Source organism: Candoia aspera, chromosome 7, assembly GCF_035149785.1.
Source record: "Candoia aspera isolate rCanAsp1 chromosome 7, rCanAsp1.hap2, whole genome shotgun sequence".
Taxonomy (NCBI): Eukaryota; Metazoa; Chordata; class Lepidosauria; order Squamata; family Boidae; genus Candoia; species Candoia aspera.
This window is the reverse complement of record NC_086159.1, coordinates 10218797-10243087: the sequence shown is the minus strand read 5'-3', so window position 1 is coordinate 10243087 and position 24291 is coordinate 10218797. Positions and strand designations below refer to the sequence as shown.

At 41.6% G+C, this 24291-nt stretch overlaps 1 protein-coding gene across 1 annotated transcript in view; it reads left to right on the top strand.

Moving 5' to 3' along the window:
• The window catches only part of SOX5 (SRY-box transcription factor 5), a 412396-nt gene that overhangs the window by 224308 nt on the left and 163797 nt on the right, over positions 1 to 24291 (top strand). The window contains exon 6 of the mRNA XM_063308662.1: positions 20155 to 20275. Within this exon, the coding sequence (XP_063164732.1) occupies positions 20155 to 20275 (121 nt within the window). The remainder of the gene's footprint in view (positions 1 to 20154; positions 20276 to 24291) is intronic.

Genomic DNA, 24291 nt, shown 5'->3' with positions numbered 1-24291 from the left:
CTGCTGGAATTTCTTCAAAGGAGAGTTATTATGTTGCTCCAGGTTAAACATCTCGACTTTATGGAAAATGTGCATATCTGAAGATGAGGCTAGAATCTAATGTCTCACATGCAGGGAGAATTTATGGGGAAGGGGAATATTCAGCTGTGACAGCTACAATTAGCAATTGATGCTGAGAAGAGATGGAGGTACTGAAATGATGAGAGGTATGGAGTCTCCCCTGTATATTTTTGGACATCAGTGTTCATCAGTCCCAGCCAGTAAGTTTAAAGGTCAGGAGCAATGGATGTTGGAATCCAAAAATGTCTTGAGAACGTCAGGTTCTCTACCCTTGAGCTAAAGTTTTAGTTTAGGGGAGAAGTCAACTTAGGGTAAAGAAAGGGTAAAATTGACATTTTTCTCCTCTCATTAAAGTAGAAAAATAGATTCTGGAAAGAAAAAAAAGCCAAAGGGAAATATTACTGGCTTACGGGACACAAAGCTAATGCATGAACTCAGTGTCAAAAGCTGGTTGATGGCTTTGTTACAGGATTCAATAAATTCATGGAGGAGGTGGTTGTAATGACTAAATGTATCTTCTGAAACAATATGCCACAGAATACTGTTGCTGGAGAGCAGCAGTGAAAGAGGTCTGTCACTTTCCAGACAAGAATCTGGGCCATGTTTACATGGCATGCATTCAGGTGTTAGGCCATTCTGTCAAGTTTTCCGCAAATTATTAAAAAATATGCATGTTTCTATGCAACTTTCCCTAATATACATTTTTTTCTATGCAAATTTCCCATATGTGCATGATTTTGTACGCAGCTTCCTCAGATATATGCATTTTTTGTATGCATTTGTTAAGCTGAGAAATATTTCAAGATGACAATACATACTGTGGTGGATTCCATGAAGAACGGTTCTGTTCATTCCATGACAGATTCTGTTTTGGTGGATTATTTTGCTTGGGGGAAAAATGATTGCTCTGTTTTACATCTGTACTACAAGGACTATTACGGGTTTTCCATAAGCATTTGGACTAGAAACTAGATAGACTTTGCGGCTGATCTAACACATTTCTTTCTTACATTGTTATGAGAAATGAACATCTTAATAATAGCAAGTTCTAAGGTGAGTTGAACTTACTCATTATAGTAAGGAAGGTGTAAATATGGTTGTTATTTTCTGCATTCTTTGTAACATGTATTTTATCCTAAGAAAAGAGTGGGTAGATAGAATATTGGAGAGGCACCAGGACAGTAGTATAAACTTTTCATTGTGTTAGTCCAAATTTGGGGGAAATCCTACATCCTTCACTTTGAAACATACTGTCAGGGGAATGATTACGCTAAATTCTTCTCTCTTATCTGCTAGTTTATTTCTTCAAATGTGGGTTTTAGCTCTGGTTTATGGTGGAGAGAATAAATAAAAGCTCGCCTTTTCTGCATTTGGAAATAGCCTTGTGCAGAACCTTGCCATCTCATTTTACAAAACGCATTGAAAGTTTTGACGAATAACCTTTGTTTTGAGGCAGAATTCACCCTCAATTTTGAAGCACATTCCTGCTTGCTATTCTCTTAGCATGTGAACTGCATCTGATGCACACTTGGTAAAGGAATGCTGCACCCCAAAGCAGTTGTTAGATGTGGGGATCTTCTTCTGCAGGGAAAAAGAAAAAGCAGCCTGCATTTCTTAACAGATCGTTTAAGTTGAGGGGCATTGTGAATTTGAGAACTTTTCTGTGTGGGGCACCCCTGTTGAGTTATGAGAAATAAGCTGCCCACCCTCACTTTTTTGATATCACCTGGTACCAGAGGATGGGACATGGGCTCTTCTCCACCCCATTGCACGAGGCCTGAACAAAACAAGTTGTACAGTTTAAATGCCGAAAGCACTTAATTGCCTGAGAAGTGTTGGAAATTTTTTTGTCTGCTGGCAGCAGTAGCTTGCAACATATTGAGATAATGAACTGTTGCTGTTACTTAGGGTTACTAAGCTTGCTTCCCATCTGCTCAACCTGAAAAAGGGGGATACAAAACCTTTAGGTGGCTGGGGAACATTCTTAATATTTAGGGGGCAAGTGCCCCAATGAGCAGAGAGAGAATGCAGAGGGGATAGAGCTGTGCCACATGTCATTTATTCCATGATTCTCTCTCTCTCTCTCTCTCTCTCTTTCCCTAAAAGGGGAATTTGGTGTCCCCCCACTTTTTTTTTTTTTTGTCTTCTTAAAAAAAATTGAGCCTATTGTCAGGCGTACACTATAATTTTTGTGTATTTCCTGCCTCCAATTGGCAAGATCCCTTGCCACTGATTTTTGGCAATTGCAGAAGGAAAGAGGTTCTAACAACTAAAATGTTGATGTTGAACCGCGTAGGGGGCAAGCGTAGGGGATACGAGTGTAATCAACACATAAATAATCAAGGCATGATTTAAGAACAAGCATTTTGTCTCCTCTCAAGGAGATTGACCCTGGGACCCCCTATTATTTTGTGGAAATATGAGGCTCGAGACAATGTCAGAGAAGACACACACTTGCACACACAATAAATCCTTTGTACCTCTCATTGGAAAACCTGGTGGACTTTTTAATAAATATTTGACAAATATTTCTCTTTCTAAAGACTGTCTGTCAGAAGGAAGAGTAAACATTTTTCCAGGCCTTTTCTTTGAATCCCTCATCCTGTTAAGTCTTCATAGAAACTTGAGGATCAATGGCAAAATTCTTGCACACATAATACGTAGATCTGCTGCTAAGGAAGTAAGTCAATTAGGTAAATATAGCTTCCTCTCCCCCCTAACCCCCAGGCCTTGCAGCCAAAGACCCCTTTAATTGTTATAGTCAAAATTGTGTGCCTGTAGCACAGCTGTTTTTCATTAACTCTGGCCACACACAGGCACAACTTGTGGCTAGGTATCATGGCTGCAAACGTTGCTTTCCTGGAGGGGGGGAAAATTGGGAACCGTACTCATGTCTCTAAAGCAGCTGAACAAGAAGTATTCAGCAATCCAACTTCTGGAATAATTCTTAAAGTGGAGGCGGACCGCTTATAGCTGCAGGCTACCTGTGGTTTTTTCCCAACTCTTTTTTTGTGGGTTGGAGTAGAGGTGGGACAAGGTGACAGGGGTCATTATTGGTCTGTTGGGTCTTCTGGTGTGGTCCACAGAAAATCCCTATTCCAAATAGTTTGCCCTTTTTAAATATATGGTTTTGAAGATGCAGAACGGGTCTGCAAACAGGAAACAGCTCTATCGTGTAAGAACATATAGATTTGTCTTTTGGTAAGTTAGTCTGTTGCCCCACCAATGCTTACTTTGACTGGTTGTCACCACTCATGGTCAAGTAAACCTTCAAGGTTGCTTCCCAACTTCCTGCTGACAATCCCAAAACACAGGATACAAGAACTGAATGTAGGATGATAAGGTTAGGAAGGTAGATTTCCTGCCTAATACAATGCCAGAAGTAACTGATAAAGGAATGAAATGTATTCTCCTATTTCAGAGATCAAGAATTTCACCCATCTCAATTCCTGTGGAATAAATAGACATATTTTGGAACTCCCAAGGTATCATTGCTAATTGTTTAAGACAAGGAAATAATTGAGCTGAAGGTAGATATAACAGGCTAAACAACCTGAGAAAATCTCAGCTGGTTGCTTAAAAAAAAAAGATTGTAACTTATTGAGCCCTTGATAGAGTCTTAGAGCATGAGTTGAAGGGACGTTATAGGATGTCAAATTCAGCCACCAGCACAGTGCATATAACCACTACAGCCCCCAGGCAGGTAGCCATTCAAGCTCTATTTGAAAACCTCTGGTGAGGGAGAGTCTACCCCTATTCTCTATAGATTGTTCCACTGCTTGACAGGAAAATTTATCCCAATATTCTCCCTGAATATTGTAACTGACAGCGCTTGATGTCTTTTGAGCCAATAGCTGTAGAACAATACTATGACTATTGATAGTGATGGCACTGAAGTGTGCTTTAGAATATATATTACAGACTTGGGACATGTATAGGGGATGGAAGATGGGCTTAATCATCAAGGAAGCAAATAGCTAGTATTTGAGAAAGTAAAAAAGGCTACAGCACAAAAGAAACTCACCAACTAGGCTCACAAAGGAAACAAAAACCAACAGAAAGGCTTTGGGGCTATGCTGGTAGTAAGAAAACAGAAAGGTTGAGTCTGCTGCTTGACGAAGATAGTTGGATTATAGCAGATGATGGGGGAAGGGCACAGCTTTTCATCTACTTTCTTTCAGTTTTCTCCCTAAACCGGAACCATGTTCATGGTTCTAAATGGCCCTAAACGCTTGAGACAAGTAGGGAGTGATCTTTCACGGAGGATGGACAAAATTCCAGAGGACTGAAGAAGAGCAAATATTGTTTGTGTCTTCAAAAGGAGGAAACAAGAAGGTTTGGGTAACTAGAAACCAGTCAGAAACCAGTCAGAAACCAGTCAGAAACCAATCAATACTGGGCAAAAGATATTATTAAAGAGTCCATTTTTGAGCATTTGGAAAAGGATGTGTAACTTACTAGGGGCCAGTATGAGTTTATCAAGAGTAAGTTGTGCCAAATCTTTTTTCGATCAAGTAACCCATTTAGTTGATCATGGCATCAGGTACCAGGGCTTCAGCAAAGCATTTGACTCAATCTCCCATGAGAACCTAGAGAAGATGGTAACATGTGGGCTGGATTATGCTTCTGTTGTTAAGTGATCATACCCAATGAGTGAGCATCAGGCTGGAAAGAGGTGAACAGTGATGTACCGCAGGGCTCTGTTGTTGGCCCTATATTGTTCAGCATATTCATAAATGACTTGGATGAGAGTTAGAAGATATGATTATCAAATCAGTGGACAACGCAAAGGTAGAAAGAACAGGAAACGTTTTCAAAAACAGTAATGGTGGGCAGAAACCAGCAAAGTAAATTTCAACAGGCACAAATGCAAAATGGGTAGGAAAAGTTGTTATAGAGTCGGTCAGCCTGATAAATATAATAAAATTTCATTAAAAATGAAAAGCGTGAGTATAGAAAGGGAGAAGCCATACTGGGCAGAAGTGTATGCAAAAAGGATCTAGATGCCCTGGTGGAATACAAACAGGACTTGAGCCAGCAAGAAGAAGGTTAAAGCAAACTTAGTTTGCACAAACAGAAATATATTGTCACTATCAAGAGACAACCCGAGTTCAATCCCAGCGGAAGCTGGATTCTGGGGTAGCCGGCTCAGGTCGACTCAGCCCTCCATCCTTCTGAGGTTGGTAAAATGAGTACCAGCTTGCTGGGGAAAGTGACGACTGGGGAAGGCAATGGCAAAGCACCCCGCTCTACAGTCTGCCAAGAAAACATCATGAAAGCGGCGTCCCCCCAGAGGGTCAGGCATGACTCGGTGCTTGCACAGGGGACCTTTCACCTTTTTCATCAAGAGATGGAGAGCCAATCTGGTGTAGTGGTTAGGACACCAGGCTAGAAACCAGGGAACCATGAGTTCTAGTCCTACTTTAGGTGCAAAGCCAGTGGGGGACCTTGGGCCAGGCACCCTCCCTCAGCCCTAGGAAGGAGGCAATGGTGAACCACTTCCAAAAAACCTTGCCAAGAAAATTGCAGGGACTAGTCCAGGCAGTCACCAGGCAAAGGCACACACACATACACACACACACACAAACTCCACAAGAGACATGGGGCCATGATGGCTCAGTGGTTAAGACACTGAGTCAGAGGACCATTAAGGTCAACAGCTCAGCAGTTTGAAACCTGAGAGCGCAAGCCGCGTGACAAAGTGAACTCCCATCAACTTGTCCCAGCTCCTGCTAACCTAGCAGTTTGAAAGCATGCAAATGCAAGTAGATAAATAGGTACTGCTTCAGTGGGAAAATAACAGGGACATGAAAGGAGCCCCCTTGGGCGTCCCCCGGGCAACGGTGATGTCACCAGCAAATCTTCTCAATACAGAAGCAGCTTGGTAGGTGCTTCTGACATGAAAAAAAATGAGAGACATCATCATTCTCTCTGTACTTCATTAGTTATTCAGCATCTAAACTATTGTGTCCATTCTGGGCACTGCATTTAGGGAAGTCATTGAGAATCTGGAGCCTGTCCAGACGATAATAAAGGGCCTGGATGGAAAAACTTAGGAGGTGTTGGGTATGTTTAGCCTGGAGAAGAGAAGATTACAGGGACTTCAACTAAAAGCTGTCATGTTGAAGAATGTTCAGGAAAGAAATGTTCAGTGCAAGAAACAATAGGTTTAAATTACAAGGAAACATATATCAATTGAACCTCTGGAAAACAGAGCTACTCAACAATGGAACAGTCACTGCCTTAGGAGGAAGTGGCATCTCCTTTCCCAGAAGTGTTTACACAGAGACTAGATGGTCATTAGTCAGGGCTGGTGTTGTAGTGGAATCCTGCACTGGGGAAGGGGTTGGACCAAATGATTTCCAAGACCCCTCCCATTCCCTACATGCTATGATTCAATGATTTTCCCGATCTAGCTGCCCTCCAGATCTGCTGGCTTCATCTCTCAGAATTCACAAGTTCCAGGTGCCTGGGGGCTGTGGGGGTCTGGATAGGGAACAACAGGCTTCAACTGAACCCTGGTAAGATGGAGTGGCTGTGGGTTGGTGGCTCCTCTTTATCTGGGAAGTTATCATCTTTAGTTCTGGATGGGGTTGCACTGCCCCATTCAGACCCAGTGCGTAACTTGGGGGTCCTCCTGGACTCACGACTTCTGCTCGATAAGCAGGTGGCAGTCGTGGCCAGAAGGGCCTTTGCGCAACTTCATGTTGTGTGCCAGTTACACCCTTTCCTGGATCGAGAGGCCCTCCGAACAGTCACTCATGCCCTGGTCATCTCCCACATAGACTATTGCAATGTGCTCTACATGGGGCTACCCTTGAAGAGTATCCGGAAGCTTCAACTGGTCCAGAATGTGGCCACGTGAGCAGTTATTGGTGCCCCAAGATTGGCACACGTGACACCACTGCTGCGCAAGCTGCACTGGGTACCAGTTTGCTTCCAGGTCCAATTCAAGGTGTTGGTTATCACCTTTAAAGCCCTACATGGCATGTGGCCAGGCTACCTGAGGGACAGCCTTATCCCCCTAACATCAACCCGTCCCACCTGGTCATGCAGAGAGGGCATGCTGCAGACCCCGCTGGTAAGGGAATTCCACCTGGTGGGGTCCAGGAGGCGGGCCTTCTCTGCAGTGGCACCCACCCTCTGGAATATTCTGCCCCTGGAGGTGAGACAGGCCCATTCACTCCCGGACTTCCGGAAGAACCTAAAAACCTGGTTCTGCCACCTCGCTTGGGGTGTGTGATGGTTGCCTTATTCAGAAAAAACACAGACTCCAGCCAGGGCTAAGGATATCCGGTTTATTAAGAATAGAATGCAGACACGGGGAAAGACGGGAATGAGCACATGGCGTGCGAGGTAGCCAGTAAATACCCGCGGTGCGGACCCGATCCTTCCCCACCCCCCATTGTCCCAAAGTCCTGGCCAACGGTGAACCCGGAGTCTCGATGGGCGATCAGGGGGATTAGCACTGATTACCTCTGTCCTCTTCCTGTGTCCGGAGCAGGTGTGTCCCCCGTGATAATGCAGAGATGTCAGGGAGATAGAAGGATGGCTTCCCGGGTCAGGGCAAAGGTATGGCTCCTTTGTCCTTTATCTGTATTGTCTTTAGTGCTTATGGGATTAGCACTGATTCTTTCCTCCCCCCTCCCCTTCACCGGAAAGGCCTGTTCCCCGTTGTGATGTATGTATACATCGCAACGGGGGACATGACAGGGTGGGAGGGGCACCAGTTTGTCTTGGGGGTGGCTATTATAGATCTCTCCCCAACTAACAAGATCTGCGCTGCTGGATTTTATATTTTATATTTTATATTTATTTCATTTTTATAGTTATTTATGACACGACTGGACTTTACGTCAAGGGAAACCTTTACCTTTACCTTAATTTATGTGTTTTAATTCTGACTGTAAACTGCCCAGAGTCCCCTTTTCGAGAGAGATGGGCGGTGATAGAAAGTTGAAATATAAATAAACAAACAAACAAACAAACAAACCCCTGAAGGACACCCAGCTCAGGGCAGGTTGATTTAATTTCTCTACATATTTTATTGATATTTTATTTATTCCATCCCAAGCCTTTGGGAAGAAGAGTGCTGTTAGTGTAAATAAATAATTCCCCACCCCCACAAAATGTCATTTTTAATGGTAAGGGGGAAGAGTGGAATAAAAGCCTTTTAATAAATAAATAATGTGATTTTAAGTGTACTCACTAAGGTGTATGGAAGTGAGAGGGACTTGTCAATAGATGCAAAGATTGCAGACACATGCAGACCTTTAACTGTGTTGGGATTCTAGCACAAGTTGTGTTTTCCTGAGTGAGAAAACACTTCCATTTCGTCTTCCCTTGCTTTGAGGGAAGATTGGATTGTGTTCAGCTTTATATTTCTTTGATGTTGGCTGAACATCAAAGGGTTAATATAATTTGGGGTATTTCAACATGCTTCTCAGACATGTGCACAGAAAACCTTTTTCTTGATAAGCAAATGAGTAATTAAACATGTTCAGTGAATGGAGATGAATAAGCAAATAAAGCCAGCTTTGGAGTCGTTCATTTTCATGAGCCAAAGAGAACATGGAAGTCCTTGTAAGGAACTGGATGACTCTGTAAGTTGAAACTGATGAGAATCAAGGGTAACTGCACCTTTTTGTATGACAATAGGTTTTGTGAATAAGTGGCTTCCTCTCCAGGCTGCAAGCTCATATGGTTAACCAGAATTGTTGAGTAATTGTTCTGTGGTAGAGAACAAAATGCTGAATTAAACTGTTCCCAGCACAATAATTGTGTGATTATAGCATTTATGTTGCTGGCCAAAAGGAACAGTCATTAGGTTTGGAAGACTTACCAAAACCACAGGCACAAAAAAAGAGAGAGAGAGAGAGAGAGAAAAGAAGGAATGAAAGAAAGAAAGAAAAAAAAGCAGGGGGAAGCAAATGGTATGCAAATTATCCTTTAATACCTATAAGCAGCTTTGAAATGGAGCTAGAAGTGGTATCCTGGTGTATTGAAAGACCAACAATCTGTCAGAAAGATTGGGGTTGGCTTATTTATACATACGTGTTTGTGTGTGTGAAATGGATGCACCTTCTAAGGACTATTTTACTTTTCAGAAGAAACTGTCGACCTTGAGAGAGACCTCACTTTAAAATTAAGTTGCATTTTCTCAAATTTGCCTATATGATTAAGCAGAGAGAGTGAGGGAGAAAGCTACTCCGCTGTGTGTCCCCCTCTTTCTTGCTGCATTACCAATCAGATAATTGTCTGAGAGTTCTAAAGTAGAATTCACTCCCACTCACAAACTAAATTCTGGGCTGAGCCAAAATTCAGAGCTGGAAGGAAGCTGCAGGCTGCTAATGTTGGAAAAGGTGGCCCAAATCTCATGATAAATTAAAAAAAAAAAATTAAAAGGAGATGCTTGGTATTGCTAGCTGGGAAGATGATTTCCATCACCAGCATGCTGGCTTTATTTGCAAAACTCTCTCTTTCTCTTTTAATGTGTCCTTTGTGCTTTTGTTCTGACATCCCCAGCAAGATAGTCAGAGAAAGAGGAAGAAGAATCAAGAATACGACCAAACATGTTTAAGGCAGTCCCATTTTTTTTTAACTATGTTAAAATGCGATCAGCAATTCACTAGTGGGGGGAAAAAAGTAGGTAGTCAGATGTTTGCCCATCATTTGCACTTCAGTCTGTAGTTGCCTGCCATTTGTAATTGTTGTTGCTGACGACAAAATTCTTTGCTGGGACCTATTACAAAGTTGGGGCAAGTGTCCCTCTGTCTGGGCAGTTGCTTCCAATCAGTAATCGGGGCAATTATTTGGTTGTTTATTTTATGTGTCTGAAGCAAGCAAATTTCACCCCATCTCCAGTAGCATCTGAGTATGTGCAGTGACATCACACCAACCCTTTCCCATAGTGGTGTACAAACACATAAAGGAGGGGCTGTTCAGTGATATCAACTGTGGGGCAGAGCTTGATATGCTTATTCAGCTTTGCAGCAGCAACTCCAAAAAGCTGTGAAGATAGGACCTCTAGGGACCATACTGAACCACCAAGATTCAACCAACAAACCCATCACTGAACCAAGCATGGCCTGCTCAACTTGCCAGTGAGAACAGATGACCTCACTGAAGGGGTCATATGGGTACAAGAGGCCTTTTGGACCAACATTCCCAAACTGCCATGAATTTCATACTGTACAATTGATGCTTTGCTTCCCAGAAAGAAGCCAGCTGACCAAATGCAAACCAGATCACATGAGAATTGAAGCTGGGTGCAGAATTAGGACTTTTATTGCATCCTCCCATACCCCATCCTCTGACAATGCTTTGTTGTGCTTTTCTGAACTGAAGGGGTTACCGTGCAATGAAACACTGAAAACACACATTCCTCCTAACAGAGGTCACAATCAAATCCATCCAAGCTGGAAAAGTTCTGGAAGAAAACAAACAAACAAACAAACAAACAAACAGCATCTTCATGGTGCACATCTCTGGACACCAACGGGTGGCATTTTTAGTGCTGTAAACATAGAAGTTAAAATTACCTGAAATAGCATCGTGACCGGTTTTGCTTTCTTCTTCTGCTATTCCATGATCGTTAACGGTGGATTTTTTAAAATATCAAATTAAGCAATGATACTCAATGTCAAATAATTACGAAGTGTGTCATCTTGAAGAAAGGATGACATTAAACTGTTGTAGCAACTAAAGCTGCAAAAGCTGGTGTCGCTGCATGCCAACCAGGAATTCTGTTATGCTTGATTTGATTAACTGGTTGTATTGCTAGATTTAAGATGTTAGCCGCAATCCAGAAAACCTTTTGCAGGCAATTCCAGCTGGATTTTAATTGATGTCTTCCCCTGAGCAAAAACCCTCTATGCCAGGGATTTTTAACTGGGGGTCCACTGATCCCTTGGGTGGGTCCGTAGATAGATTTCAGGGAGTCCATGAATTTGGAAGGGGGAAAAAAAGGCACAGCTTTATTTTCACTCACCTTTAACTGAAATTTAGGTTTTCATTCAATAATGCATGTAGGCAACAAAGTATTTTATGATCTCTAGTCTCTAAAATGTTCAATAAATCTCATTTTCTAAAATTATTATATCCTAAAAATAAAGCAGCACATACTGTATAGTACTGGATTATGTATTTATTATTTTTTTACTCTTTCGATAACGGTATTGAGGCATTGTTGGTTTCCTTTGTAATACAGTGGGTATCTATGTATGTTATTTTATATATTTAAATACAGTTTTCTGAGAAGAGGTTTGTAGATTTCACCAGGTACAAAAAGATTAAGAATCCCTGCCCTATGCAAAGCTCTCCAAAATTCAAAGGCTTCTTCTCATATTATGATCAGGAAGTGTTAGTAGGGGAATCAGATATCAGTCGTTGTGGCAGTTCACAGATTGTACTAACCATAATCTGGTTGATCCAGTGATGATCATAGACCACTGTGATGTCACATGCATCATGGCGCCATTGCACAGATTACACAAAAATATAATTTGCACTAGTCATATCATGTCTTGGTGCAAATGACTTACAGTGATTTGTGTCATTTGCATGATGATGTCATAAGTCATATGATGTCACTTGCCCCCACTCACATCCTCCACAGATACCCATGGTTTTGGTGTGGCGTGTTACATGATTTCAGCTGCTGTGGTTAATAAATATCATTTATGGTTTAGTATGTTGAGTAGACTTAGAGAGACATGTATGTTCCATGTTCAGACAATTATGTAATGCTGGGGTGGGCTAAATGCTGCCCCACAGATGCCAATTTGTGGCCCCTGGAATTTGCTCCTCTGTCCACTGCCAAAATTCTGCAATGGGATTTATTGCAGAAGCTGGTGGCAAATTTAATCATTGGAACACTCCTATTATTCTTTCAGAATTATAATGGGTCTGGCAGTGCTGAGTGCACTGGTTTTTCTCTGCCTACAGACCTGGTGCACTATGGCCTTCTTCATCTTTTATCACTGCAGAACCACCATGTCTCTCCGCCAAAAAGGAGAGAACAAACATGGTGTCTTCCCAGGGAAAATTGTTCACCCCTTTGATACGGTCTGTTCTTTGCCATTTTTCAGATCCTGGTTCATTCTTCTGCCAGATCACAAGCTACTGCTGAATCTTCTCTCAAACTTTTTAAAGCATTTAATTATAGACAATTTTTGAGTCTGGAAGCATCTGCTTTTCAAGAAGCACAAACTCCAAGTCTGATTTGGAACCAGGATCCAGTTATGCTGTTCTCTGGCTACTTAACCAATTACAGATCCCTCCATTAGTGTTTCAGAACAGATTAAATGTTGTTCTTCCCCACTAATAAAGCCCTCCCCACTTTTTATTTTTTTGATAGAGGAATGGATATCACTTAAAGTGAATGACTAGCCTTAGGCTTTTCTTTGTGTTTGTGCCAATACATCATGCTGAAAGGGTGCTAATTTTGAATTGCTGCCCACTGCATCATATTAGATAACCTCTCGTTTTTGCCCACCCGCCTACACGTTAATTAAAGCAAACACTACTATCTTAACAAGATAACTTCTTGCAAAAGGGGGGCGGGAGAGAGAGAGAGAGGAAAAATATCTTTGAACAACAACATCAGGACAGTATTAGGATCTTTTCTGGTTAATGTAGGAATGAGTAAAGAACAGAAGAAAGAAGAAAGAAAAATAATCCAAAAGCTAAATTAAAGGAGCAAAGCCATAAAGGTGAAAAGATACTTAATTTGCAGGGAAAAGTTTGGATCATGAAGGAGGCTAGGCTGTGCAGGCATTCTCTGTGGTGTTGGTGAAATGCAAATGGCTGCTAGAAAGTGGATGGAGAAACAATGCTGTGTTAACTTTGAATTCCTTTCAGGTAGTTTCTACTATTACAGTAGGTCCTTGATTTACTGGACCTCAATACAACAGATTTCACATGCAACTGGCCAGATTTTCACGGCACTTTCCATTATTTACAGAAGAACATCATGTATAAATGATGTAAATGGTATCATTTGTGTGATGACATCATTTATTTTATTTATATTTCAGACGTAATCACCGCCCTTCTCACTCAAAGAGCGACTCTGGGCAGTTTACAATAAAACAAGAATAAATCTCATTACAATACCATAAAACAATATTCTTAAATAAAAATATAGTCTAAGACATAGCTGTTAAAAAGTTCTTAATTTACGGGAGCATCTTCAGGGTACTAACTACCCCCAGGGGTGAAAAATTGATGCACACAGCTTCATTTGGGTAATGGCATTATTACACAAATGACATAAAGCACCTTCATGATGTACACTTGTTTTTAATGGACATTCATGAAGAATGGACAGCCACCCACCCGTTAGTCCATCAAAATGAATTTCTCTGGATTTTTGATGATGTTGATTGGCAGCACTGCTTTTATATTTAAAAATTACTTTGGAAGAGAAACGTTATTAAACTAAGTTTATGTCGAAATGAATAAGGGATAATGTTATTTACTTATCTTAATCATATCCTCTCTGCCTTAAGTACATTTCAAGATGGAGTAGACCAGGGAAATTATTCTAACTGATCTTCTGAATAACTTTTAGGTAATATTCTACCCACTTTACACTGTGGCACTTCAGACATAATTATCAGATTTAAACAAATCAAAATACATTTACAAATACATATTTTAGCAGAACATTTGTTAAGAAAGTTGTATTTAAATATAGCTGTCTCTGCAGGTGATAGCACCTGGCTGACCTTATGTTGGCTTGAATGCCAAACAAGAGTGAGCTGGGTTGGTACTTAGACAGGAGACCACAAGGAAATCCCACAGCTATAGGCTAGACTGAGAAATTAAAAAAAAAAACATCCTGGAAGAAATCAGCAGCAACACACTTCCGGGTTCCATGAGGTCACTGGAAGTTGTGTTCTACTTAACAATTACTTCTAGTAATGATCATGATAACAATGAGGAAGAACGTGCCAGAACAAGAGTAGGCAAGGTGATGTTTTAGACTATACCTCCTGTCATCTTCAACCAGAATGGCCACTTCAGTTGTTGAAGAAGATATTGCCCCAAGCATCTAGAAGCCCCAGATTTCCTCTCCTGGTCCTCAATGATCTGCGAGGATCAAAGAAACACAAGAATCAACTCTACAGTCTAACATGAGTTTAATCTAGAATTGTACACAGCTTTGGCAGTCTTTCCTCTTGTGAACCCCCTAACAGCTTGTCTGGTAAGGACAAAGGAAGAGATTCAGTCCTTCATGCTACCTAGATGATGCAATCTTCTCCTCAGAGCGCTTGGTCAGCCTCCCTCATTGCCAACTTTCAACAAAGATGTTGAAAATGGATTTCAACAGGAATTTTATATTGTCCACTTCTGGGGCATAGTCTCAGGTGCCACTGCATACTTCTGTGGTTCAGTAGCCTCATTGGAAAGTATCTTCATTCCTGGGAATAATACTTACATAACCCACTGAGGCTTATATCTGAGTAGACTCACATAGGATTGCATTGTTAAAATAATTTTCCATTGAGCATCTGTATTTTCTGTTTCCAGTGCCTTTATTGATTCTATTTTCTTTGGGCGTATTGTACAGATCTGAACATATTGGAGACCAGCTTAAGTTGGCATTTTGCTTAGAAAGGTTGTGATGTAATGTTAGTATAAATCATACTTGGGCAATACACTGAGCTGAGTTCAGTCTTTGGCTAATTCTGGGTCAGCCTACAGAAATTTACAAAGCGCCATCCACTTATCTTCATTCCTCCATTAGTCAGACCTCGGCAGGGCAGTGGGCAAGAAGTGTTCCATTTCTCTGTGCAGGTGAACAAGATACATGAATTGCACAGGCCAAGCAAGATTCCTGGGCAGAAGAAAGTTCAAGCTTCTTGACTCTAATGAACTTCCTTACTGTAACAAGAGCAGGGAAGCAGCAGTTTTGCTGGATGAGGAAAACAAAATCCTTTTTTGAAGATAAAATTCTGGGAGAATATACTGTATATGTGTATCTACAAAATGGCCTGTGTGTCTCTTGACCTATTCACCAGCACCATGCCTTCTCTTTTCAATGGGATTGTTCTCAGCGAGATACGAGGGGAACCAAGGAGGCGATGCAATGGTACGTGAGAAAGACCTTGAGGGATGGGCGAAGAGAAACTGCCTAGGGAATGGTCAGATAAGAGAGGGCATAGCCTACAGATGCATAATGGGTGGAGAAAGAGGCTCAGAAGGGACCCTCCCTAGCTTCCCAGGCTGTAAAGGTGACGATGGGAGATTTGTACTTTCAGACTTGCAAGATTCTGTTCGTTCATTCATTCATTCATCAAATTTGTCAATGCCCATCTCCTCCCACCAGAGGGACTCTGTTAATGTAGCCTTACAGTAAAGTAGAATTAGCTCATCTGGTCGTGTTTCTTGTCTGGTCTACCTGGGAAGGCTGACAGGTGGGGATCAGACAGACAAAATCATATTAGTAGATGCAATCAAGCCCTGCCCTTTTTCTATCTCACATGTCCAGCCCAAGGAGGTGGAGCTTGCATCATTGCAAGGTTGCCTTCCAGATTCTGACAAAAGGAATGAGATCTTGTGGACACCGCAGGTTGTAATTAAGTTCAAATGTTATTGCTCAGAGGAAACTATATATTCCCACAAAAAGAAATTAAACTAGCATTTAATGCTGGAAGGCCATAGGATTAATGTCATTCTTCAATTTTTCCTCTGTGAAGGTGCCTCCCGGTTTCAGCAGTTAAATGTGAATATATTCCCCTAGTATGAATACTTGTTTATTATTATTATTATTATTATTACTACTACTACTACTACTACTACTACTACTACATTTGCACCAAATTCCTCCTGGCACCTTAGCCACTGAAATGTTTCACAGGGCACCATTAGACTACCTTTCCAGACTGAGAAATTACCTGACATCTTCACTGAAAAGCAGGAGGACCCATCGTCAAATAACTTCATACCTGTTTTCCTTGCCCTGACAAATGTTTCATTGAGTCCATTAACATTGTGTTGCTCTGCAAAGGGCCACAGTTTATCAGTCAGTGCATTAAGCAAGCATCTGGAAGCTGTACTGGGAGATATATTCTCTTCTGCTGTACTTTCCACCGTATGCGGGGCGGAAACATCAGTTATTCATCAAAAGATCATAGATGTCTCCTTCTCCTTCCAAAGGAGAGTCATAGTGACTCTTTCATTGTATTCACAGTGCACTCTTGTTTTCCATTCCTGGACTGAATGATGTGAAAAAGCTGAGTCCTTTTTTTGAAAAGAATGCACACAGGGCCAGCGCTTGGAATGGTGAGGCACCTGCCAGGGCAGTTTTAAAGAAGGCCCACTGCCAACATTTCTTCCCTGGCTCTGTTATGCATCTGACTTTGGCCACTGGTGAGCACATTCAGCTCTCATTGATTTTTCCTGGTGTTTGTCACTAAGTCAAGTCCATCAGCACATCTTATTTGTGATCCCAGAAAAATGAAAGGCATGATTCAACTCCACATTTTCTGTCCAAAGGTGTGCCCAAAATTTATCATGATTTTTTTTTTTAAAGCCAAGAGCAGTGCCTAGATATCTGTGAAGCAGAAAACCTAGTACATAAGTTGCAACATACATATTCATTTAGAAGTTGTGGGGGAGTGCTCAAGTCAACTTCTAGCAGAAATTGCAAAGACTGGTCCCCTCTCTCCCCACAAAGCATTTGAAATGGCTACCTGCTTGATCAAGAGGGATGAATAAGTGGAGAGTGACATCTGCAAGGGTTAAAGTGCAGTAGCAGATATCTCCTACCTGATTGACCAGTTCTTCTCTGGTGATTGTGCTGCCAGCAACAAGGGGGACAAGGAAAATGTAGTTTGTTTGTCACCTGCCTGGCATGAATTTGGAATTCAGGCATTGTGGTTTATAGCTTATGGTTTATGGCTGTCAAGCTCCACTCAACTGGGCAAGATCAAGGAGGAAGTAGTACAAAGATTTCAGAAAGGTCCCTGTCATGCTAGTCTTGAGACAAATACGAAATCTTGGAAACTATAATAGGAATGTCCCAGCCTAATTTATGTGGATTCATTATAGCAGAGTGATTCAAAATGCTTCTTCACAGATTTCTTGCCACCTGAGCTGAGCTGCCACTTATGAGATAAGCTGCCAATGGACTCCCCTTCTATCCTGAGTGATTTTGTCTACTCTCCCTTCCATTCCTTTCCAGTCTCCCCACAATCCCTCACAATGGAAAGGTTATGTACTGGTTTCTGCAGGCTCTTATCTACCCATATGTACACCTGTCTTGGTGCCCTATAGGTTCCTTCCCATATCCAGCTTTTTAATTGAACAAATGAAAGCTGGCATGCTGCAAAGCAAGGCATTAGACTTTACCATCACACTGATTTGCAGAAATGCTTTTGGATCCCACAGGGATCCCACCAAGATAGTTGATGGCAGCTTGGAAGCATGCTGGCTTACTTTCTATTAAATGAAAGAGGTGTGACTGACCCTGCCCATTTCGTGAATTGGCAATGCCACCATGGCAGTTGTGCTGAAAGCATGGTCAGCTTTCAATATCTCCAATCAATGGACCAGCCTTTTCTATTACGCAGAGGATGGCATTGTGTGCCAGTGTAATGTCTTATAAACCAAGCTAGAGAAAGGTGGAGAAAGAGGATCTATTTTTTAAATGTTTTCCCATGTGTAGCCTAGCAACGAGTCTAGGTAAACAGACCTTGCTGAAAGTTCCCTCCACCCTCAAAAATAAATACAGCATGGGGGGAACCCAGCCATCTTATGCATTTCATTCATATCTCATTGTTATGCTATCTTTTGGTAACAATGAAATTACCTGAGTGTTTATTTACTCTAGAAAGGAAATGGAACATTGGTATTAAAGTTTTCCCTTGCCCTATGCTGTAGCTTGTAAAGAAAATTGCATTGTTTTGACTGAGATATTTTGGTCTCCATGTAAATTGTTCCCCACCTTTCTGCTGTACTTACCTTCAAGATTCAGCTTAATTCTGTCATCTGACACTTTTCTTTCTTCTCTTCCTCTCCTCTCCTCTCTATTAAGCTCTCTTTGTATTTATTCAGGAGGTAAAGAACAGTATGAAAAAAAGAAGTGACAGTATCTTTTTTTTTTTCCGAAAATGTTTTCCTAGTGGCTCCTTTCCCAGTCAAGGATGCCTTAGTGCAACACATTGGCTAGTCTATCCAGAAGTCTCTTGTAATCAAGTGCAGACTTGTAGGGCTGGGTGGGGGTGGGGGTAGGGGTGGGGGTGATGTACTAGTGTGTGGTGTGTCTGTGTTGCTTTAGTTTATATTAGCCCTGGAGGCAAAGTTAACACTTAAAATGGGATGAGAGTGTTTGCAGCCATCAGAGAACTTTCCAGCCAGCTTCAATAATATCACTCTGTTTTTTTTTCTCTTTTTTTGTATATAATTTTTTTTTGGCAGCAAAGACTTCAGTGGAACCATCTGTCTCTCTATTAGTGTTTTGAGTTCTGTTCTGAAGCTTCTTTGCTTGGCAAAGTCATTTTCATTCTTGGAACCCTCCTCCCTCTCCTTCTCCTCCTTCTCCTCCTTCTTCTCCTCCTCCTCCTTCTCCTTCTCCTCCTCCTTCTCCTTCTTCTTCTTCTCCTTCTTCTTCCATAGGGCTTTGCCAAAGAATACAATGCAAAAATTCTACTCAGCTGTTCACTTTTCTTCTAAAAGGAGAAAGGAGTTTGTTTGTCATATAAAAAAGCTAGAAACAGGATTATTCCAGGGTCATTAAAATACCTTCCTATAGGCATTTACCTCAGAGTAAATCCTGTTCAATTAACAGACATCCATAGGACTGTGCTGTAAGCAGAGCAGTTGAATCACAGTGGTCATTACTCTACAGATGCTGAAATCTTTTGGGCAAGTGAGATAGAGTTCTTACAATAACATGTGGAGTCCTTGGTGCTCTCAGAGCTTGGTTGTATGCTTGCAGATGTTTCATTACCCAATTAGGTAACATCATCAGTGCTCATCACTACCCAACTAGGTAACATCATCAGTGTTACCTAGTCAGGTAATGAAACATTTGCAAGCATACAACCAAGCTCAGAGAGCAATAAGGGCATTGACTTATTCCCCATAGCACCTGAGAGTAGGACAAGAAGCAATGGGTGGAAGCTTGTCAGAGGGAGCTCTAACTGGGAAATAAGGAGGAATTTCCTGACAGTGAGAACTATTAAGCAGTGGAACTGCTGGCCTCCTGGAGTTGTGGGTGCTCCATCGCTGGAGGTTTTCAAGAAAACACTGGACAACCATTTGTCCAAGATGGTCTGAGGACTCCTGCCTTGGTCAGGGTTGGGCTAGAAGATCTCCATGGTCCTTTCCAACCAAGCTCAGAGAGCACCAAGGACTCTACAGGTCAACTCTGAGCTACACATATTCTCTTCTATCGGGACAATAACATGTCATTATTAAAGATCTCCTGCTTCAATAACATAATACTACTGTATAACACTATTTTTAAAAGGTAGTGACTCTAAAAATGGAATGGGATGGGGGGATCAGGAAATGGAAAAATCTTGTTAGGGCTCCAAATGGACTCAAAGTAGATCTGTGTGGTGCTATTGCTCTTTCTGTGGTCCACACAGGTGGGGGCGCTTCCAAATTCAGATTGTCTCAGAAATCAAATACTGTAAGCTGTTCTCCAATTTCCAATTACCTGTATTAGTTATAATTCAATCTAGCATGAGCCAAAGTATTAGGCCACTTTCGAGAGATGTTGTTGACTAAGACGGTAGTAAAAAATAAGCTTCCCAAGTCTTGCTGAGCTATTATATCTGTATAGAAGGCCAATTAATGGTTAAACGGGTCACACATTGTATGCAGAATAAGTGCATGAAACTCTTTAGGCTTTCCACCAGATCTCAGGATCTTGGGACATCCCAGGAACACAGCTTCACCCAGTGAAAGAAACATCTCTAGGGGAAGTTTGTGCCTTTCTGTACACAGACTTTCATGTAGATAAACAATGAGCATCTGGAAGGATATTTGAGAAATACATTGTGGTCTCAATGGCTTAAGGCTACTGTTAAGAAGAAGCTGTAATATCTGGTTTGATGTTTACCACCTCTTGTCCAGCAGGTTCAAGGTCAGCTACCACCATTAATGATACCCGTATTCCCTCCAGACCAGCGAACTCTAGCAGCAGCAGCCCAGCAAGGATTCCTCCTCCCGCCTGGCTTCAGCTACAAGGCAGGCTGCAGTAAGTCTAGTCAGTTGTTTTCATGCAGATGGGATATGCCTAAAGTGGACCGAGTATGAGTTGGCATGGGTAGTGGTGAAGCACTGTCAGAGACAGACCATTCTCATTCAAAATTCAGCTGTAGACACAGTTGGGTCCAGCTCAATGCATGGAAAGAAGGGGAGAGAAGCTGGAATTGCACTAAGCAGGTTCAACTCTTCCTCCCTTTTAAATCAAGATCTGTTTTGCACAAGGACTTAGCCAGTACAAACACACAAGCCTAGGGTGTTCCTGTGTGTGATCTAGGCTCTCCATTTGCACAGATTGCACACTGAGCCTTCCCATCTGATATGGTGGTTGTGTGATTTGACATTCGTAAATGAAACTTTTAGCACTGTTGGGCATTGAGGCTGCAGACTTTGTTCAATAAAGGGAATGCTTGCACAGTGCTTAGAGGTGTCATTGTGGGGCTTGATAGTAATACTAGACATCTTTTATAAGAATTATTGAAATGAAGTATGTATTTGATTTTGAGCACTTGGAATACATTTTAAAAATGCCAAGTGGGCTAATGTTACTGCTAGCAAACCCTCAGCATTAAGAAAGTTCAGTTTCCTGGAGGTCAAAATATTATGAAAATATCTTCTCTGATGCAGCCCCATGGATGTGAATAAGGATGACTAAATGCAAATGAGAGGATTACCCCTCTTTTTCTGTTTACCAACAACAAATACCTAGGGTGGACCTGCAGGAACGTAGCTTGCCACGTCTTTTCTTTTTCACTTCTCTGAGGGTGTGAAAAAAGAGATCATGGGCTGTGTAAGCCTCCCCTGGCTCTATCCTTGGATCAGGCTACTACATGAGTGACAATTTAAAAAAAAAAAAAAGCAAAAGGAAGTGACAGCCTTCCTGCCAGTTTTGCAGCAACTGAGAAGTTATCAAAGATTGCCCCTTGTCATTTTTCATGGGACATCTGACATCATTCATGGCTGATACATAGAGATATTTCCCTTGGGGTAGTGGTTGACTAGTCATGAGATCAGCTGTGTTATCTGGACACAACTAGTACATAATAGTGATCTACAGACTTTTCATGCCCTACTTTTCAACAATCCCAGCCAACATGGCCAGTGGTTAAAGACTGTAGTCCAACCCTTCCTTGCATTTATTCCAAAGGAGGTATATATTTATCCATATGTTCTGTATCATGTATTTATTTGTTTGTTTATTTATTTATTTTCTATCCTGCCTTTATTTTATTTTTTTATAAATAACTCAAGGCGGCAAACATACCTAATACTCCTTCCTCCTCCTATTTTCCCCACAACAACCACCCTGTGAGGTAAGCTGGGCTGAGAGAGAGGGACTGGCCCAAGGTCACCCAGCTGGCTTTCATGCCCAAGGCAGAACTAGAACTCTCAGTCTCCTGGTTTCTAGCCCAGCACCTTAACCTCTAGACCAAACTGGCTCTCTTCAAGGCAGAAATCCATGGATTACATAGGTCTGGGTCTTTGTAAAATGATCCAGATACCTGTTGATCCCAATACAGTTGGGGAATTATACACGGGCTGATTGCAGAGCATCACTGAACCAAACAAATCTATCAGGAAATCTATAAATAAATGATTTTTTTTTTACAGTGCATTATGGCAGGGAAGGTGCTGGCCTAAGACTGAAGGCATTCAGTCAAATCAAGATCTAGAAGCTCCCTGGGTGGTTTGGGGCTAGCTGCTTTCTCTTAGCCCACCCTACCTTTACAAGGTTGTTATGGCAGGGATAAAGAAAATGAAGACAATGTGTTGTCTGTGCTGTGTATCCTCTCTTGACCTCCTGATGGAAGGAGAAACCTAACAACAGAACAGCTCAGGGGAAAAAGAGGAGGATACTAATGCCCCAAAGGAAGGAGAAATATAGTTTCTTTATTGTTCCTGGCATCGTGGACTGCTGCATACTATGGATACTATGCAGGGTGATAATGTGGGAAGGAACATCTGTTCACCTGCAATCTGGCAAAAGAGGAGGGGGCTAGGAATAAAGTAGGTAAGAATTTTCTTGACAGAGACATTGTAGGGCTTAAATCCAGGCAAATGGACCAGAGAGGTTTGAAATCTATGCCATTCACAATGCCTCAAAACCAGCCCTTGCTTGAAATGCCCTTCTTTCCCTCCAATTGATGAAAGAAAAGAAGAACCAAGAATTTAAAAAGATTTCCTTCTGAAACCACCTGTTCTGTACTTAATGAAGAGGTTTAATTTGCCCTTTTTGCAAACAGCTTCCCAATAACGTGCAAGCCCCATTAATCTCAATGGGAGTTCTGTGCATAGATCGAGGGTAACATATGCCTCTCAATTTATGGGCTAAAACAAAGCATGAGTTTACAAAGGTTTGAGGCTGAAAAGTGAAGATTAATTCTGGAAGGTTTTGCTTTCAGAGCACTGTGCATCCGTGTGTGTGTGTGTGTGTGTGTGTGTGTGTGTGTGTGTGTGTCTGTAACAGCTGGTGTGAGTACTTGGGCACTTTTATCTAAGCTCTTTTATAGATCCTTACATATTCCTGTCTTTAAGACATGGATTGTTTAAAATAAAATAAATAACATAAAAGGAGGGGAGGAAGACATCGGAACTGCCTTCATTTCAGCGAGCAGATTTATCTTCGTTAGGAATTTCATAAAATTGGTTTCATTCATTTCCGCTTATCTAACTCTTCTGACATCAGTTTTCCAACTATCTGAGGCCCTCTTGTTCTGGGAACTACAGTCTTTGGTCCTTCTGTTTGGCTTTATTATGTTCGCATCAGTATATCATTGACTAATTCATGAATTCATCAATTGTTTTTTGTTAGCCCAGTATACTTCATTGAAAGCAGATGAATTCGTTTCCAAAGCAAAGAACTAAGCTGATGACAAGTCCGTACCATAGTGTTACTTTTCAAGATGATGATGATTTTTACTGAACTTATGTTTAAGATGCAGAGCTGTAGGTTGGTTCCATATATGTCTGTACACTGAATGAAAACGTTTTCTGGGTAACATAATAAAACCAGAACAGCCTTAAGAAAACCAGACTGGGTTTTACAGATAAACAACAACAACAACAACTAACTCTCTCAGTGGAGCAGGACTTTTTGTCATAAAGTCCTTTTGTTATCTGGTAGCCTTTAGGAGCACTGCCCTAGACATAGTTGGATGCAAAACTGTCTTTAAAGCTCTGAATGGCACAGAGCTAGTTTATTTGCAGGATTGCCTCTCCCAGAGGGCATCTGCCCATTCCACCAGGTCAGAGAGGGTGGGGATGCTCCAGGTCCGTTCCCTTAAATGTTGTCATCTCACAGGACCTAGGAAATAAGAGCTGCCCCACAGTATCATTATTCTTTCCCTCCCCTGGCTGCTAAGTCTTCCTTCTTGCAGGATTAGTTACATAAATTTCCCATTCAGTTTGGAATCCCATAGGTAAAATAAAGGTGCACATCTTCAGTTGCCAAGGCTTCATGTGGTCCTTGAAAACTTGAGCATGGCCCTCCAGAATCCCTTTGCAAGTTCCCTCTTGAAGGAGCAGATTGATAAATATATGGGAATAATAACAATTCCTGCATTTAATTACTTTGATTTAAGTAAAATTTAAATCAAAACCTTTTGGTTTTATCTCCTGGCCCTACCAAGGGCACTTATTCATGGCTGCATTAAGATGAATTCCTCCCATCCTTGAGTTAGCAGGAAAGTACTGTATAGTGATGTGTTTGTGTTGCCCTCTTGGTCAAGATTTACTGTGTCTCAGCAGCAAGCCTAGGGAATGTTAATGTTCTTACCCCTTTTAAGAAGGAAAGCTTCAGGGCAGTGATTGGTGGATTTCACAGTTTCCTTTGCGATCTCACCCAGTATCATGTATTGTGGTTAAAACAAGGCTCTGCTTTCAGTTACTATGTTGTGGTTACCTCCAGGATGTACTATGGTAACGTGCTGTACATAGGGCTGCCCTTGAAGAGTATCTAGAAGCTTCAACTGGTGCAAAATGCAGCTGTGCAGGTAGTTATGTGTACTC